This window comes from Barbus barbus (assembly GCF_936440315.1).
Source record: "Barbus barbus genome assembly, chromosome: 2".
In the NCBI taxonomy this organism is placed as follows: Eukaryota; Metazoa; Chordata; class Actinopteri; order Cypriniformes; family Cyprinidae; genus Barbus; species Barbus barbus.
In genome coordinates, this window is record NC_136730.1 from 25,580,173 (window position 1) to 25,598,617 (window position 18,445).

Genomic DNA, 18,445 nt, shown 5'->3' on the forward strand with positions numbered 1-18,445 from the left:
TTAACATGTATCTCTGCTCACAGGTACCGCACACCCATTTTAATTAAGTGCCGATTCAAACATTAGCGGTGAAAAAGGGAGAACAAAAACATAAAATCAAGGCTGCTGCTTTGATGATCAGTACAATTAAACCATTTAAACCAAACCCACGTCCCCGAGGGCCAAGCCTTCTGCTGTTTATAGAAAGCGACACCCGGCAGGACCTGTGATTTCAGTGCCCACTCAAGCCAACCGAATGTATAATGTCAGGATGTGTCCTTGGCTTCAGAGGAAGCCATTTGCTTCCCATTACCACTCACTTAATGGGAGCAGCGTCACTATGATTCACCTTTATTGCATGTGTGTGTGAGGGGGTGAGAATGCTGCTGGAAATGGTGTGTATTTGTCTTCACCCCCAGCACCCATCCGTTGCCACGCTCAATCCTGTCAAAGACGATCACCATCATGAAGCTGCAGCCTGTTCCTAACACCAAATCCTCTCATAATGACTCTACAGGCTCCTACACTCACACACTACTGCAGCTAATTGGTGCCGACAGTTTTGCGTGCAAGTTCTAGATGGTGGTAAAATGCGCATGTGGTAAAGGAAGTCTGGGGTCGACAATATAATTGGCCCGGTGGCCCGGACGTACTTTTAAAACCTTTTAAAACCGTCAGGGCCACCAGATCGCTCCAACCACTAGCCCGGTGGGGCCAGTAAAAATAATGCCTCGATTAAAAAAAGTCTAATTTCACATTAATTACCTGTGGTTCTGTGTTTTGATTTCTGTTAAATCATCTCGGTAACCACCGCTAACACGTTACGTGATCCCGACAGCTGCAGCCTTTCACGCTCCGTCTGCACCGCCACCGCCTTGCTCGCTCCCGCGGTTACGCGCGCAAACTGCACACTGCTCAGCACCTACCTATAGCTACTATTAAGCTAGGCTACATGTTTCTGAAACCCACATCACAACCAAACGCCGGGTAAAAAAGAGAAGGCAAGGAAGAGAAAATCACCAGAGGAATTGAGGGAAAGCGAAAGGGAATACAAAAAGAAAAGGCAGAGAAAGTTTCAGCCCCAGTGGCGAGACCGCTGGAATTGGCTGGGCTTAGGGGTGTGCGATATGACGATTTTTGATCGTGGACGATAAAAATGTCTCCACGATCTGCTTTTGAAGAAATATCGTAGTATCGTGCTACAGCACACATTATATCAAATACAGTTCTGGCGCCTCCGTCTCTATATACTGTACAACACGACATACAGCAGTAGAGTTACTCTGACAGGACACTGCACTTATTCGCGATCGCAAGAGTACATTATTTGCACACAAGCCTTGCTGGTTAAATGTTTAATTTGCGCGCTGGTCTGTCGTGCGCTTTTTCTGAGCGGATACACCTGAAGCACGCGCACTAAAACGCCTGTCTAACAGTGCGAGCGCCTGATTACTCAACTAACTTATTTTTTGCGCTAATACTGTCAAAACACACAAGGTTTACATACAGACTCAGTTGGTTATCTCTAAAATGAAAGTAAATAGTTAAGAGAGAAACGGATGCGTGCCTGTATATTAGATGCGTGCAGCTCTTAAAGGGACAGGACACTAAACATGCTGTCGACTGTCATTAAAGGGATAGTTCACCCTAAAATTTAATTTCTGTCATTATTTACTCACTCGCATGTTGTCCCAAACCTCTATTAATTTCTTGTGCTGAACCCAAAATAAGATATTTTGAAGAATGAGGGTAACAAACAGTTGCTGGTCCACATTGACTTTGATAGGAAAGAAAAATCCTATGGAAGTCACTGAGGACCAGCAACTGTTTGGTTTTCCACCTTCTTCAAAATAGCATTTATGTTCAGCAGAAGAAAGAAACTCATTCAGGTGTAAAACAACTTGAGTAAATGATGGTATAAAAATGAAACATTATGACAATTGACAGATGACAGAATATTTATTTTTGAGGGAACTATTCATTTAACGTTAACAAAACAACAAAACGCAAAGAGAAAAATCACTCATTCTTGACTGAAAAACTTTAATACAGTTGCTTTAGGAATCAGTCTATGTAGTGTTTTATTTTTATATTTGTTCATTTAATTTCATTGAATGCTCTGCTAAATACACCTATTGTACCTGAAAATAAAGCACTGTTTGTTTTATTTGTATATTATGTGTATTTGTAATGTGTATCTTTGTTCTTATTTTTTAATAAGAAAGATAGAATGATGACAAAGATTTTTATCTTCGCCCACTTTGGCCTAAATATCTGCCATGTCTTTTTTTTTGTTACCTTGAAAGGCTTTGTCTTTCTAGTTTGGCTGTAATGCTCAGACAACTTGTAAAACCAACATGACAAAGAATCGTGATAAAATCGTGAATCGTGATATTTCTAAAAAAAATCGTGATATGATATTTTTCCCATATCGCCCACCCCTAGCTGGGCTACGATCAAGAAAAAAAAGAGGTTTACTGTGAGCTCTGCAGATCAATGCCCACATATGCAGACAAGTAAGTTAGAGAAAAGTTAACGTGTATGAAACCTATGGTATGAACATAATAATGAATTGCTGTGTGACTACGGAGAATGAATCCTATGCAATAGGTTTATTTGCACTTGTTTCATGTTTTTGCACAGTTTTGCTGCACTTTGCACTAAACCTACCTTAAAAAAAAAAAAAATGTTATTCATGTTGTTCAAGCAAACTGTTCTTTTTCGTGATTATTGGGATCAATACCCAACGCGTTGACCTGGGCCAGTGAACTTCAAAAGACACTGGCCCGGAGGGCCAGTGGCAAATTTCCCTTATTGTCTACCCCTGGAAGTTAAAAGCTCTGGATGGAACTAAAAAACAGGAAAGGAAGATGGAAAAGGACAAAGCGGAGACAGATGTTGATCATTAGGATTCGGCAAAGATCTTCACACTCTGGTCTCCAGAACAAGCGACTGACACTAATCCAATAAAGCCTTTTTTCTGTGTGAGTCACCATTATTGACTCGGGCACGGCCACGGCCACACATACCCATATGTATAATAGGGCTGCTCTAGCATGCACGTCTCTTTCCATCTCCAACATCATTTATCATCCTAAATCACAATCTATAGCTCATTCTCTCTCTCTCTCTCTATATATATATATATATATATATCTTTCAACTCACCCAACCTCTCGCTTTGCATTCCAGACCGTCACTGTGACAATCATTTCTGTGAAGCAGTAAAGGTCACAGACGATGCACCTCAAAGGTTTAAGAAGTCATAATCATAGGGCAGCTTACAAAGGCCATGTATGTCCCAATATCCTGCTTACCAGGCAAACAGCATTGCTTGAACACCAGAACACAGTGTAACAGATTTCACCTACACATGAGGTTATATTTCAAGGTTTCCTTTAGAATGAGAAATTAAAACTGAAAACAAATAATGAAATACAGCCTCCTTTTGCATTTAAGTGAAACAGTGACTTTGTTTTATCTCATATATGATTCATTTGTCACCTGCCAATGTCACATAATGAAAATCTCAGCTGCTGTTCACTCTTAACCTAAAATAGTTAGTAGATAGTTTTTATGCATTAATAGCTATGGTGGCACCAATTCTACTGTCTGGAGAAGTTGATTCTACTTGGCAAAAGTGAGAGCCAGTCTGCAGAATTGAGTTGACAGATTTCATAGACAATTGTGCAGAGTACGATGGTGTCAGACTTTGATTTTTTTTAGTTCCAGACAATAATTCCATCCAGTCGGAGGATATCAAAAATGTTTGATATTAAGCTGATTTTAGAATACATATCGTTTTCATTTGTCATATGTCTCCTAGCAACAAGGCACACGTTTCTGCTTGAGTTTGTTGTGATTGAAGCAGCTTTAAAGTCTTGTAGTGTATGATCCTCAGTTGTTTAGTGTGTAATGGCCAGTTTTTCCTCTGTGACTATTACGAAGTCTGTAAGCGTAAGATGCCCATGTGTTTTAAAATCTTTGCTTTGTTGTTGTTATTCTCAGGCCAGCCTATGCACCTTATTTTGCACCGTGGAAATAAGCTAATTTATTTAAATGTGGAAGACTTATGATTCATTAGCAGCTTTGCTAATGAATTGGTAAATTGGTAAATAACTTATTGGTAAAAACTTGAACATGAAAGTGCAGTAAACGGTAAAACTATTTGCGTTACAAACCAGCACGTTTATGATTATGATAATACTTTAAAATAATGATTGGAAATCTGTTTGCAATGTAAAGCAGTATTACAGAGTGATTTTGCACAGGTAAAATAACTAGAAGCGAATGATACCGGAAGCCTCATTCAGTCCGTGACTGTACTTACATTAAAAATAAGGTGTATTCAAAAGGTGGCTAATGATTCAATATGAATGAAAGCAAGAAAGAAGGCTAAATGCAGTTCAGTTAGGGCTGGGCAATATATTCCATGCGATATGCATGCGCATCTCATCAGTAAAGCCGGTTCCTTGATTAGCGCTAAATCTCTATCACATGTTTTCAAATGGAGCGGCATTTAATACACGGAAGCCGTAGTTCACTGACAAGCTACACAATATCATGTTCATTATCGAAGGCGATATATCAGCGATAATGAAAGCGATATTGTGTAGCTTGTCAGTGAACTACGGCTCCGTGTATTAAATGCCGCTTCATCTGAAAACATGTGATGGAGATTTAGCGGTAATCAAGGAACCGGCTTTACTGACGAGATGCGCTTGCATATCGCATGCAATATATCGCCCAGCCCTAATTTCAGTACGAAAATATTAAACGCTATCTCACAACCAATTTGTGCGTATTTTACGAGGTGGTTAATTCGTACAATTTTGTACAACTGAAGTTTTAGTAATTTAGTGTTTTTTCATTTTTTTTTTACTTATGTCTTTAGTTTTTATTCATTTTCAACAAGTTATTTTAGTACATCAAGGTAAACCGAAATGAAATAAGGTTATCTTTTTCATTTAACATTTTATTTCAAGTACATTTTTTACAGTTTTAGTTTGTTAACTATAACAAAACAGTCCTCAAAAAGCATAATAACCACCTGACTGATTGGGAGTCAAATGAAAACCTTCATCCTGCTTAAAACTCACATCCTTTGAAGCTCTTTGCTGTGAAAACACCATAACAGCTTGAAGTGACATTTTCCAAAATGACAAGTGAAAGAGATCAGAGAAAACAGATTAAAGAGTGCAGAGAGGGCCTCTTGTTTGGTCAGCTCAGTTAGCTTTGAATATAAAGGCCAAGCTCCTGAGACGCAGCTCTCTTGAACACATTCAATCTTAGGTCATTTCATTTTGCTTATCAATCATTTATGCTATGTGAGATTTCACTGCCGGTGCCATCCCTGCTATCAGTGGGATGCTTTTGGAAAGGGGAAATTTGTATTGTTAATATTTAATAGGATCCCACAGGAGCTAATATTCAATTTGGGGCCATGTGTGTGTGTGTGTTGAAACTCTGTGTTGCGCATGTATTGCCATCAGATTCTAAACTGCATAAGAATTGAGCATATTATGCATGAATTATCACAGAAATCACAGCCAGTGTTTGGTTGTACTAGAGTGCATGCATGTAATGCCACCTCTAAACACAACACAAATGGGCCACACACAGCGATATGCTACTACTCACCGAAGTCTACGAATGCAGATTGACCCACTTTCTTCGCATTCTCCGGTGCCTTTCTAGACAGGGTTTGGGTGAAGTTCCCATCCTAATGAACAGAAAGATTTAACAGGATTAAAACACGCACTTTCATTTAAAAAGTAAATTTCCTTTCATGCAGAGCTTACAACTGTTGAAAATAAATCCTGTCCTTGAGCAGCAAGAAAAAGCACCTCTAATTTCTAAAGTGTCAGTGGTGCCATTAGAACAGAGCTAATAATTTAGTGCATCAGCCACTGTGGGCATGAATGAGAGGAAGCCTGTACTGACGCGGGTTAGGGATCTTTGCTGTGCGTCTGTACTTTCTGATGGACATTACAAGACAATGCAGCAAGATAAAACAAATGTGTGGTCTGACAGTCTGACCAGCTGAATTTAAAGGGGAAGTTTCAATCTGATTGATAGCGCATGAGGCAGTGGGGCAGAGAGAGCAGAAGGTAACAGACGGCAGACGTGCGGTGAAGGTGTGGACTGAAGGTGATTGGCAGGTAGGCAGCAGGGGTCACAGAATGACGGCTAATTGGAGTACGGAGGGGTCAAAGGGCAGGGTAAGGCTACTGTGCACATTGATTATCCTGTGTAAGCCAGAGCACAGCATGGCACCGGTGATCAAAGCTCATCTTGGAAACCCACTAAGACAGGAGCTTCAGAAAAGCCTGGGAGACTCAGCCTACATGCTGAACACAGGCCTCTACACAAAAATGCTGTACAGCGTACTGACTGTCTACCACAATAACGTGAAGTAGACAGTAGAGAGACATACATTTGACAAGGACCAGATCAAACCCATATTACTATTGAATGATGAGTCATTCGTTACGTCAGATGCTCTCTACACGTTTTACAGAATACGGATAGAGAAGACAGGTAGAAGAATATGTCGGAATGAATGAGAATGAAACGCACAGAAGGACGCCAACAGAATAAAGAGAAGGTGAGACACAGAGCTATACTGTTTTAGATATCACCATCATGAAACTGCAGCCTTATGTTAAACTGCTTTAAATTACTTTTATTCCACATCAATCTACAATTCATACATCAAAAAGACAAAGCAAAAACAGAGAAAACTTTAATAAAGGATAAGAAGCTTTTTTACTGAAAGTAAAAGTGAAAGTGACATACGGCCAAGTATGGTGACCCATACTCGGAATTCGTGCTCTGCATTTTACCCATCCAAAGAGCAGTTGGGGGTTCGGTGCCTTGCTCAAGGGCACCTCAGTCGTGGTATTGAGGGTGGAGAGAGCGCTGTACATTCACTCCCCCCAACTACAATTCCTGCCGGCCCGAGACTCGAACCCGCAACCTTTGGATCATGAGTCCGACTCTCTAACCATTAGGCCACGACTTCCCACAATATTAAAAAGGAAAAACTATGAAGCCCCATTCGCTGTAACCACCTCAAGCTTTCTGTTGGTATGATGCAACAAGCATTGCACATCTGCATTGGGGATTTTCTGCCTATCTTCTTTACAGATCATCTCAATCTCTGTCAGGCTGGATGGCTCTGTCATTTTCAGGTTTCTCCAGAGATGTTTGTCTGGGTTCAAGTCCGAGCTGGTTGAGTCACTCAAGGACATTTACAAAGTTATCCAAAGCCACTCTTGCATTGTCCTAGCTGTGTGCGTAGGGCTATTGTTCTGTTTGAAGGGGAACCTTCTGCCCAGTCTGAGGTTCTGAGCACTCTGAAACAGCTTTTCATTAAGGATATATTTTCTTCAACCCTGACAAGTCCCCCAGTCCCTGCCGCTTAAAAACACCCTCCACAGCATGATGCTGCCACCACCATGCTTCACCACTGGAATAGTCCTGGCCAGGTGATCCAAGACATTATGTTTGTAATTGAGGTTTATCAGACCAGAGAATCTCATTTCTCACAGTCTGAGAATCCTTTAGGTGTTTTTTTTTTTTTTTTTTTTCAAATTCCAAGTGGGTTTTCATGTGTCTTCACTGAGAAGAGGATTGAGTCTGGCTATGCCGTCATAAAGGCCATATTGGTGGAGTGTTGCAGTGATATTTCTCCCATTTCCATATACTGTATAATCATGGAGCTCAACCAGAGTGACCATCAGATACTTGGTCTCCACTCTAACCAAGGCCCTTCTCCGATTGCTCAGTTTGGTCAGCTCTACGAAGAGTCCTGGTTGTTCCCAACTTCTTCCATTAAGGATCACGGAGGTCACATGCTCCAGTGAACCTTCAATGCTGCAGATGTTTTTTGTAGTCGTCCCCAGATTTTTGCTCAACAAAATCCTGCAGACCGTCACTTTGACTTCAAGGCTTGGTTTTTGCTCTGATATGCTTTTTCAGCTGTTGTGCCTTTTCAAGTCACGTTCAATAAATTTAATTTGCCAAAAGTTAACACCAACCAAAGTGTAGAAACATCTCAAAGATGATCCAGCAAAACTGGCATGCTCCTGAGCTAAATTTTAAGTGTCCCAGAAAAGAGTATGAAGAATACTTACGCAATGTTTTTAAATAAATTTCCAAAGTTTTCACATATGAGTTTTTTTGTTTTGTCATTATGGTGTATAAAGTGTAGATTGATGTGGAAACAAAGTAATTGAAAGCAGTTTAACTAAATGATGAAGTGTTTCAATAGAAAGCTGGCCTCCAACAGCTTGAGTTCCCCTGTCATTCTCTGAGTTCCAGTGTGTTTTCTCCAACACTTCACAAGATCACTCCCTCCTCCACTCCCACCAACCTGTAACTGACCATAAATCGCTTCATTACTTCTAGTACCATCTGAGGCTCAGTCAGCAAAAAAACACCTCGGTCTAATCACTTCAGCTCGGCCAGATGCAGCATTTCTGTCAGCTTTCAAAGTCTTTCAAAACCAAGATGGCAGGGTGGTAATTGGTCTCATTATATGTGATAACACATACTGCTTTGCATCACAATTTGTGAGGAGAATAGGGGAAAAATATAAAAATATATATATAAAAAAAAAAGTCTTGCTTCTGACATTTAAATAATAAAAATGAAAGGTTTTGTAAAGAAACAAACTGGGTCACATAGGGGCACATTTAATTAATATTATAATATACAAAATATTCACAAATATGCATTCTTAAAAAACAAGACACATTTGGCACCATAATGGACTGTGTTATTCATCTTTCTGTAGTGGCTGTCCCACTTGATAAACGGAGATGGTTTATACTCTAGGCCAGAGGGATTTGTTCATAATTCTCATGAAGCACAAAACTCAAGTGCCTCCTTACTTCTGTATGGACAGTGTTTATCTATCGCCATTGAAAACTCCCTTGAGCCTTCACTCTGAAACTGCAGGCACGCATCTGGCGGTCATGTATAATATCGATTGGTGCATAATTGCAGGAGGCAGTTGAACTGTAATGTGATTGTGGCTTATGTAAAGATAATGGTGATTTGACTTGCTCACCCTAATCTTCTCAGAGTAGAATGAGGCCGTGTTGAGTCACAGGGTCTGTCTCACTGGATTGATTGAACACTGATGTTAATAGGAAGGGGCTGTAACTGTGGCATGTTGGCCTCAGGGGGTTGTGAGTAACTGTGTGTGTATTGCTGGAGAATGGCTAGATAGAATCAATGTTCTTAAGGGGTAGTGTCTTTCAAGACAATCATTTTATTGATGTTTCACAATTAAATAGATTCAGAAAAATGAAAGTAAATTCTTATTGAATTATTGGTTCTAATTTTGCTAAGGCTTATTACATATACATCGGGTCTCCTAAAAGCAATAATGAAACTTTGAAAACCTGTACGATTTTCTTACAGAGATGTTTTGGAAAACATTTTTTTGAGATCGACTTTCAATTCTTTGACAAAAAACATTTTTCAAAACCATTTTGAATTCCACAGAATGAAGAAAGTTCTACAGTTTCAGAACAACACAAGAGTGGATTTCATTTTTGGGTGAACTATACGATGACATAAATATATTAGCCATTTTGCTGACTTAGACCACCCTCCAAACACATGGCAGCTAACCTGATGCCAGATCATGCACATATTTTTGCTAATTTTTATTCCAGTTTCTGTTGGTCTGGGCCTGAATTTAGATGATCTTATAGACAAGAAATGATTTACAGTCACTCTGATCTTCCCTTCTACAGGCAGTTAAAAATGGCCAGGCAGCATTATTGGAATTGTAAAAGCTATAAAAGAGGATGTGCCATAACATTCTCTGAGGGCTGTTGGACTGAGGCGTTTTGCTAATGCTTAGTAAATGCTGAACCTCGCAGTTTGACGATCATTAGCAAACAGAAAGCATTCCGTTATAATAGGCGCTACGCATTTTAAGAGATTTATGGAGTGAATAGCATTAATTAAGTGTTGTTTTTCAACAAAAAAGCTCTTGCTGCTGTGCCATAACCATGTTAAATCCCTGTTTAACAATTAGAACAGAGAGAAAACTTCAGAGTAAATAAATAGAGAAGGACAGAATGCATCAGCCTCCCTCTGGTCTCAATACATGTTGGTATTTTAAATATATTGTATTGTATGCAGAACACACAGGCAGGGCTGCACGATAATGGTTAAGGTAATAATCAATAATTTTTCTCAAAAATTATAACCTTGATTATAAATCATGATTATTCTCATTCGATTTTTATTTTTTTTACTTTTAATTAGAATTATTGCACTTTCAAATAAGCACAAATCAAGAGTGCCAACTCATATGCAGACTTTTTTTTTTAACCACATCTAGTTTCCTGATTTACTTCATTCATTTAAATACATTCAATACTTTATGAAAAATGGTAAAACCTCAAGAAGCTTCTCTCAAAATCTAAAACAGTGAAAATCATAATATTATTCCAATAATTCAAATTATGTTAACGGTTTTCTATTAAAACAACAAAAAATACTCTGGTTGCGCAATAAATTCACATGTCACAGACATAGAGCAAATAAGACAAGCAACTTTTGTGAAAGAACTCAGACTGGCTGTATTGCACATACATTTGATGAAAACATCACAATAGAGATCGCTAAACTCCAACATACAAGTTTGGTGGTGTTTTCAGACATTCGGCCTTTTTTTTTTTTTTTTTGAAAAGTGCAGAGAGCACATGGTTGCCAGGTTGGGAAATTGCATAAAACACAGGGTGGAAAATGTATCCATTAAATAGAAATGCTCTGACTGATTGTGGCATTTAAACTGCTAACATATGGCAAACCCAAGCTTGAAAGTTTGTGGAGGCTTGTTACTAATGCAAAATAATGGAAATGTCAAATGAAAAAAAAAGAAAAAAGTTTTCAGCATAAATAACAAGTGGGCCAATATTGCAGACAACTGTAGTTGAGAAAAATAACTTGTGATCATGATTTAAACAATAAATTGTACAGCCCGAGAATATAGAGATATTTGAATATAGATAGTTGATGACGTATAGCAGCAAACATTTCTCAAAACTATCACACGAATGTTACATTTTTGCAAATACTTTTATCCAAAGCAATTATTGCATTCAAGATATACATTTTATCAGCACTTGCTTTCTCTGGAAATCAAACCCATGACCTTGCGGTTTTACTGTCTGAACTACAGGAAAGCTATGTATGCTGGGCTAAAAGAGGAACTTAAGCTTTCATGTGTGCTACAACGTTACTATCTACTCCATATTCATCCACATAGATCTGAAGCCCCTGGTAGTATATACATATAGTAAAATCAGCACATAAAGAGGGTCTGATTGAGGCTTTGGATTGTAAATACAGGCTGCGGGTTGATTGTGTGGCTCCTGTGCGAGCGAAACACGGTGAACGTGTGAGGACGCATTAATGTTACAAGGGCAGCCATAATTACACAGTCATGGTGTTTTCACCAAACGGTGGGCTAACTCTGAAACTTGAGCTCAGAGAAAAACAAATAATTCACAGAGCTAAAGAATCAGAGGGCTAATTTTTTTCTAGCTTGTTTGTTTGGTCGGGCGGCTCCGTCTAGCTGCTAAAATGACTGATGGCGTCTTGTATTACAGTAATGACTTTGCATGCAGTCTACAGCAGAAGCTTTTCAATTTAAACAAACACTGGAGCTGCTGTGTGCGCGTGTGTGTATAATCAGGGCTGGGAATAAGTGTTTAAGGAGAGCGAGAGGAAAGTAATTAAAATGGAGTGTGCTACAGGAAGCACAGGGCACTGGCCTGTGACCAAAGACTGTTAACTCCAAACCCTCACAGTAAATAGTGACGGGATTACTGCGGTTTTACTGGGAGGTGTGTGTGTGTGTGTAAGTAAGTATGATTCTGAGGGGTGCTGTGTGTTTGTTTATGTGTATAAGAGTCAGTAATCAAAGACTAGTTACCAATCAGCTGTGTTTTTCAATCGGATCCCTTAAGCCTCTTTCAAGGAATATGAACTAAGCAGAGTCTAAAATGGCTGCTGCCTCAGATGTGATTAGCAATTGCCCATCGCTCCCCCTCTTTAATCATCCACCCACTTATCTCCTCTTTTTCTTTATTTCCACTCTGCCTGTCTGTCTTCACAGCACGTCATTTTATCCATCCCTGCACTTCTGTCACCAGCCTCTCGCTCTCAGAATGAAATGATGAGGCGCCCTGCGGGAAGAGGAGAGGCGATCTAACCCGACTCCCTCCCTCCGTATCTCTGAAGCACCATCAGCAGCGGAGCACCACAGACTTATGCGACGCTGGAAGAGTATAGAGGGCAGTGGAAATGCTTCCGGAAAAGCTGCGGTGCTTCGAGACAATGCACCACTGACCTTTTACAGTCGGCTTGGGTCACTGCGGCACATTGTAATTCTCTCTCTTGCTTGCTTTGTTCAACTATTTATCATCTGCTATTTTTATAGTTTCCCACCTGCTCAGAGATGCTCCTTTATGAAAGTCTGTCTCAACTTCCTTCACTTCTTCACCTTTGTTTTTTTTCTAGTTTTTCTCCACTCGAAGTCTTTCCATCCATCTTGCTGCCTGTCATCACACTTTCTTTTTTCCAGCCCTCCTTTCTTTTCCTCTGTTTTCTAACTCCAGTTTGACCTTTGGCTCTTTGTTCTTCAGGGTCTTAAACATTAAAACAACTCTGACTGTATTGTGGAGCTGTGACCTAGAAGTTAGGAGGACCACACATACGTGAGGGTACATATTCTCCTGATTCTGTTTCATTCTCATTCTGTTATACGAACCCTGAAGGAGTGTATTTGGCACAGAAATACTCCGTCATACGTCAAACTTGTTTTTTAAGACTTTGGTCATGTTTAGCATGAGAATCCAACTCTTACGCAGTGTAAATACACCAGAATGCATGAAAAAGCATTAGGCATCCCCTTCAAAATTCATCAAAAATAACAGTGAGAATGTTATACAAGATTCTATTAAAAAAAAAAGTTAACTTGATCTTTCTATTCATCAAGGAATCCAGAAAATTTGATCACAATTTCCACAAAAATTTAAGCAGCACAATTGTTTTCAACACTGATAACAAGAATTAATATGCATTTAAATGCAAAAGCAGTGTTGTATAAACTAACCACCCGCAATCCAGTTCAACTAAGCACTAAATGTGTTGAAATACCGCTGTGGTTATTTAAATGAACTTATTGTTATTCTTTTTAATGTAAACGTGTTGTTCACAAAAGGGCTTCGTTTTAATGTTTTTAAATGTCACGCTACCAACACAGAAAAAAAAAAAAAAAATGCTTGTGTTAGTTTTATATTGATCATTGCAATTATTAATCCAATGAAGGAAAGGAACTCTGTAAGGAAGGTAGGTGCATATCCAGATATGCTATATAGTCGAGCACACTTTTAGTGTTTTAAAGAGCCAATTCAGGTGTTAGGATTGCTGTGATGGAGTGAAATTCTACAGTCTTGGTAAAGTGTGCCAAATTGAGAAAGTCCGAGTGCTGCGTCCTCCATAAGGGAGTACTTAGAACCGATCCGCAAGATTTGCAATCGCCATGCAAACTGCTCATTTGTTTTGCAGCATTTCCTGATGACTGTAAGCAGTGGGAATTGCCTGCTCAATGATAATATACTAGTGTTAAAGATTAAAGGGCAGGAAGTAATGCTCTAATCTACCTTATTGATCCAGGTCTCAAATCCATCTTTGGTGGTGAGGAACAAATCTGTGAGAAAAGAAAGAGAGATAAAGAGAGAGAGATCATTAGTTATTTCACAAAATGACCAGACCTCCTTGCTTTGCCAGTGTGATTCTGATTCAAGGAAGCTAGTACTGCATTCAGTGTGAAAGCCATCATCAACAGCTGGAAGTATAGATCCTTGTGACAGAAAGAGAAATGGACCAGCGCCATCTTGCTGGCAGCAGCGGCTCCTCATTCAGTCCTGCCACACGGTATTGCACAGTAAGAGACTTTGCCGAACCTTGATCAAACAAACTGGGAAGTGAGGAAGACAGCAGCAATGAGATAATAACAAAAGACCCTGGATGGAAGGATACCGACAAAAGCACACATGAACCAAGGAGAATCGAATACACGTGTGAAACCGTAACCCATGAGCTCAGTTTATTGACATATTAAACACAAGCCCAGCTGTGAAACTGAACCTGAGCTCAATATAAACCGTGTGCCACTTCCAGTTAGAGTCTTTGAAAAGCCGACAATTTCAGATGTTCAATACAGACGTTCCCTAGATCACCATCACGACTTGTGTGATTTCATCTGTTGTGTATCTTTCTCTCAATAACCAGAACACACCACATGTATTATCAAGCATGATTCTCCTGACAGAGTCCGATACGGAGTTATTACACTGATTGGCACAGACGAGTGGTGTAATTTTCTCTTGCTGTCAATGTTCTTCTTTCCTTTTGTGTGATGATGGCTTCATTTTAGAGGCTTGGACGTTGTTATGGAGATAGAGCAAGAGGCATGTAACAGCCCTGTGTTATTTTTGTGAGCCTTTATACGCAGCAGTCAATGTTTCAGGTGTGCAAGGGTGAGGAACGGTAGTATCATGGAAAGCATTTTATTTACTCTTCAACGCTTTATGTAAGTACTCTAAAACTGGTCTGTCCACACAGAAATCAAATTGTTGGCAATAAGCACATATTTGATGTTTAATGGATTTTTAAACAATGATTTTTCAGTGTGGACAAGGCTGCATGATAGATGATGACTGTTCATCCATATTACTATGAACGGAAAAACTGCAAGGCACAATTGGCAAAATCATCATATCACTGCAGCTGCTGACAGAAGATCTGGTTCTTATCACATATCATGAAATGTGTGCTTGGTACTGCACATGCTCATTGGCTTAGCAACCTGAAATATGCCTTAAGAAACATTTATGGGACAAGTCTTGTCATATTTTGTTGCTGATTTAAAATATGTTATTTAAATGTGATTTTGGCACTTCTCAATCAATTTAATTGGATGCTTTTGTCTGAAATGACAGTTGAATCCACCGATTCTGTGCAGACTGGCCACAATGATGGGGGCACATAAACACAAAAGTGATTTGGATTTTGTGATTTCAAAATTTCCCCATTCAAGTAGACAGGAGTTGGTCTTGCATGCCCCTTTGCAGGGACTTTGGCCAGTCACAACAGAGGGTATTTTCATGTCTCAAACACATCATAGCAAAACCATTCTTTTTCATTTTACAGGTCATAGAAAGGATTAATATTATAAGAGGAGCATGGAGAAAAAAATGAATTGCTTCAAAGAAGCAGAACGTGGCCCAATAAAAGGGATTGTTCAAAAATGACAACTGTTTTAGTAAATTTTTAGTGTGACCTATCCCTTTAAGGAAAAAAAGGGTGAGCCTGTGGGTGAGTTTTAAAGCCAGTGTCATGAGGTCGGCCAGGACAGATGTTTGAAGTGATTAGGGCATCAGTGCTAGTGCTGACCTTTGAGGAGAAATAAAGAGCAGATACTGAACTCAAGAGCTTGCGCTTTGGCTGTAAACCTTTGTCCTCTGCCTCACATTTTGTCCTTTTCCTTGTCCTCTCGAAAAAAACCTTTTCCTCTCCCTATCTCACTCCTCCAGGTCTCACGCATTCCATCTCTTATCACTCTTCTCTCTCTTTCTTGGTGAAGTGGTGTTCCCTGTGGGAGTGGAGAGCTCGCTGGCAGTGGCTGATTAGGTGCGGAATAAACAGCTTCATTAATCAGACTTAGAGCAGTGCCACTGGTACAGTCGGCTGATTACACTCAGGTCTGGGGCCTCACAGACGGCGAGTTCACTAAAAGATTTTCTGCTGATGTATATATATATATAAACTTTCATTCTAAGTGACTACTACAAAGGATAGAGCTTCTAACGTATTCAGCAGTTCGACAAGTGAAATGTTAACAAGACCCCGAAAACAGGTCCTCTTCAGGGCTCGCAAAATTTCTAAATCCCTGGTAGCCCTTCGGGCAGGTACTCTTCAGATTTTGGTAGCCCAAAAATCTATTTAACTAGCCCAAATAAAATAAAGACCATAAATGTCAATCAAAAACATTTTCAATAAACGAATATCAAGGAAAGAGTTTTATTTTACTATTTACAAGGTATCTGCAGAATTCTTAAAAGCCTTAAATAGGTTTTTAAGAATTCTGCAGATACAACTAAATTGAAGATTTTTTAAGGCCTTAGACAGTTTTAAAAAATCTTCAGTTTAGTTGTATCAAATTTAAGGACCCGTGGGAGCAATGTTCCCTCAAATTTTTGTTTCTTGCTGAGCAAAACTTCTCTATTGGGCAGACATTTCAGGCACCTGAGCAAAAACATTCTTTATACCAGACCTGTACAGCACACACACAATAAAAGTGTGTAACTTTTAACTTTAATGTGCTATTTATATTTGATTTGACCCTTGATGTAACTAAATGATGTACATTTTAGGTTACCTGAGAAAACATTTTTACTGAACAATACACTGCAGTTCAAAAGTGCTCATCAAGGCTGTATCTATTTGATAAAAAATACTGAATATTATTGTGAAATATTATTGCAATTTCAAATAAATGTTTTCTATTTTAATATACTTTCAAATGTAATTAATTCCTGTGAAGTTAAATAAATGTTAAATAAACATTATTCAGCAAGGATGTGTTAAATGGATAAAATAGTAAAGACTTCTATTGTTAGAAAATATTTCTATTTTGAATAAATACTGTTCTTTTAAACTTTTTATTAATCAAATAATCAAATAAAAAGTAACACGTTCCAAAAAAAATATGAAGCAGCACAACAGTTTCAACGCTGATAATAAATCAGCATATTAGAATGATTTCTGAAGGATCATGGGACACTGAAGACTGGAGTAATGATGCTGAAAATTCAGCTTTGATCACAGGAATAAATGCTATTTTAAAGTATAGGTATTAAAATAGGAAACCAATATTAGAAATTGCAATAATATTTCACTATATCACTGTTTTTTCTGTATTTTTGAAATGAATACAGCCTTGATGAGCAAGAGACTCAAAGTCAAAGACTCAACAACAAGGTCAATTATTTATCAGGTTTATAATATAGCCCTAACATAATATATTATCAAAACAAACTATTTAAACTTATAGAATGGAATAGAATACAAACTGAAGCAAAACTTAAGCTGAGATCTGTAAGTTAAATATGAACATATGAATTCTTCTATAGCGGTCTAAACATCGTTATGAAGTACAGTTTGTACAATACTCTTGTGTGTGACCGTACATGTTTCAGAGTTTTGTTACCGTTCTTTGCCCGTCCTCCACTATTTCCAGCACTTAGTCAAGCCATTCTTTACTACATGAGGACGTTTTATTTCACATGTTATTGCGTTTGCGTTGTCTCTTGTGTTGAGCGCACCGCAACCATTGAAGTATTGAGTTTCTACAGCGACTCATTTGGTGCACATCGTTCTCTTTCTATGAAACCTGTAAACCGCATTCACCGGCTCTAACTCTGTCGTGACATCAGCTCTATAGCGGTTTGCCCGAGCATTGCTATTCTTTCCCTTTTACTGGCGGCATTCAATCAAATGGCTTCCCAACTCATTTTTGTGCGCGAGGCACATTATTTCTTCTGCGCGGCCGCGGTGGAAGAAGAGCGCGGTCGCGCTCAGTTTAGAGGGAACACTGCGTGGGAGCCCTGTATTTTAAGGTAGCCCGTCGGGCAGGGCAGTGATACATTTTGTTAGCCCGACTGGAAAACACAATAGCCCCGGGACGTCGGGCTAGCGATTTTGCGAGCCCTGCTCTTCCAAAATGTCATTTTTTAATTCCAAAATAAGCAGCAAATACAGCAAATCTTGCATTGATTGGACAAGTTTATTCAGACACAATGGGTTTTTATTATCAGTTATTTTAACATTTCCCTTTAATCACTAACATCAAATCAATATCAATTATTTTAGTGAGATGCAAAAAAATTGTATCTAACTAAACTGTTTGCAGTGGGTAAACTTAAGAGGAGTGTCAGCTAAAAAGAAGTCAAAGGATTTTTATATAAGTAACTTAAATAACAAATTCTATTACTTCTATGAACTTAAAAAAGCACCTTTATATATTAATAATGACAATGCTAGACATATTGAATGCGTGCACTGCAAAGGCTGAGACACTCTCAATAAACCTTTCAGAAACTACTTCACTCTCACTAAAGCTTTTAAAATGTCAAATCAAGTTTTTCTTTAACACGAATCAAACACTTTTGTTTCTCAAGGCCAGTTTAAACCGATTTAAATTGCTTTCTTGTGGAAAAGTTAAGGCCATCTTACTTGTAGTGTAGCACGGACAGGGACCTCACTCTTCTGTTCACCTTCTGATTTTTTTTTTTTTTTTCAAGATTTGCAAGAGCTGTTCAAAACAGACAGCTCCAACCTGACTGATTGGCTGCTTTGCCAGTCCACC

At 38.9% G+C, this 18,445-nt stretch overlaps 1 protein-coding gene across 1 annotated transcript in view; it reads right to left on the reverse strand.

The window, feature by feature from the left end:
• The window catches only part of LOC306885430 (T-cell immunomodulatory protein-like), a 137,805-nt gene that overhangs the window by 89,560 nt on the left and 29,800 nt on the right, over positions 1-18,445 (reverse strand). Inside the window, exons 7-8 of the mRNA XM_079441930.1 lie at positions 13,677-13,723; positions 5,620-5,701 (exon numbers count right to left, since the gene is read on the reverse strand). Of these exons, the coding sequence (XP_079298056.1) occupies positions 5,620-5,701; positions 13,677-13,723 (129 nt within the window). The remainder of the gene's footprint in view (positions 1-5,619; positions 5,702-13,676; positions 13,724-18,445) is intronic.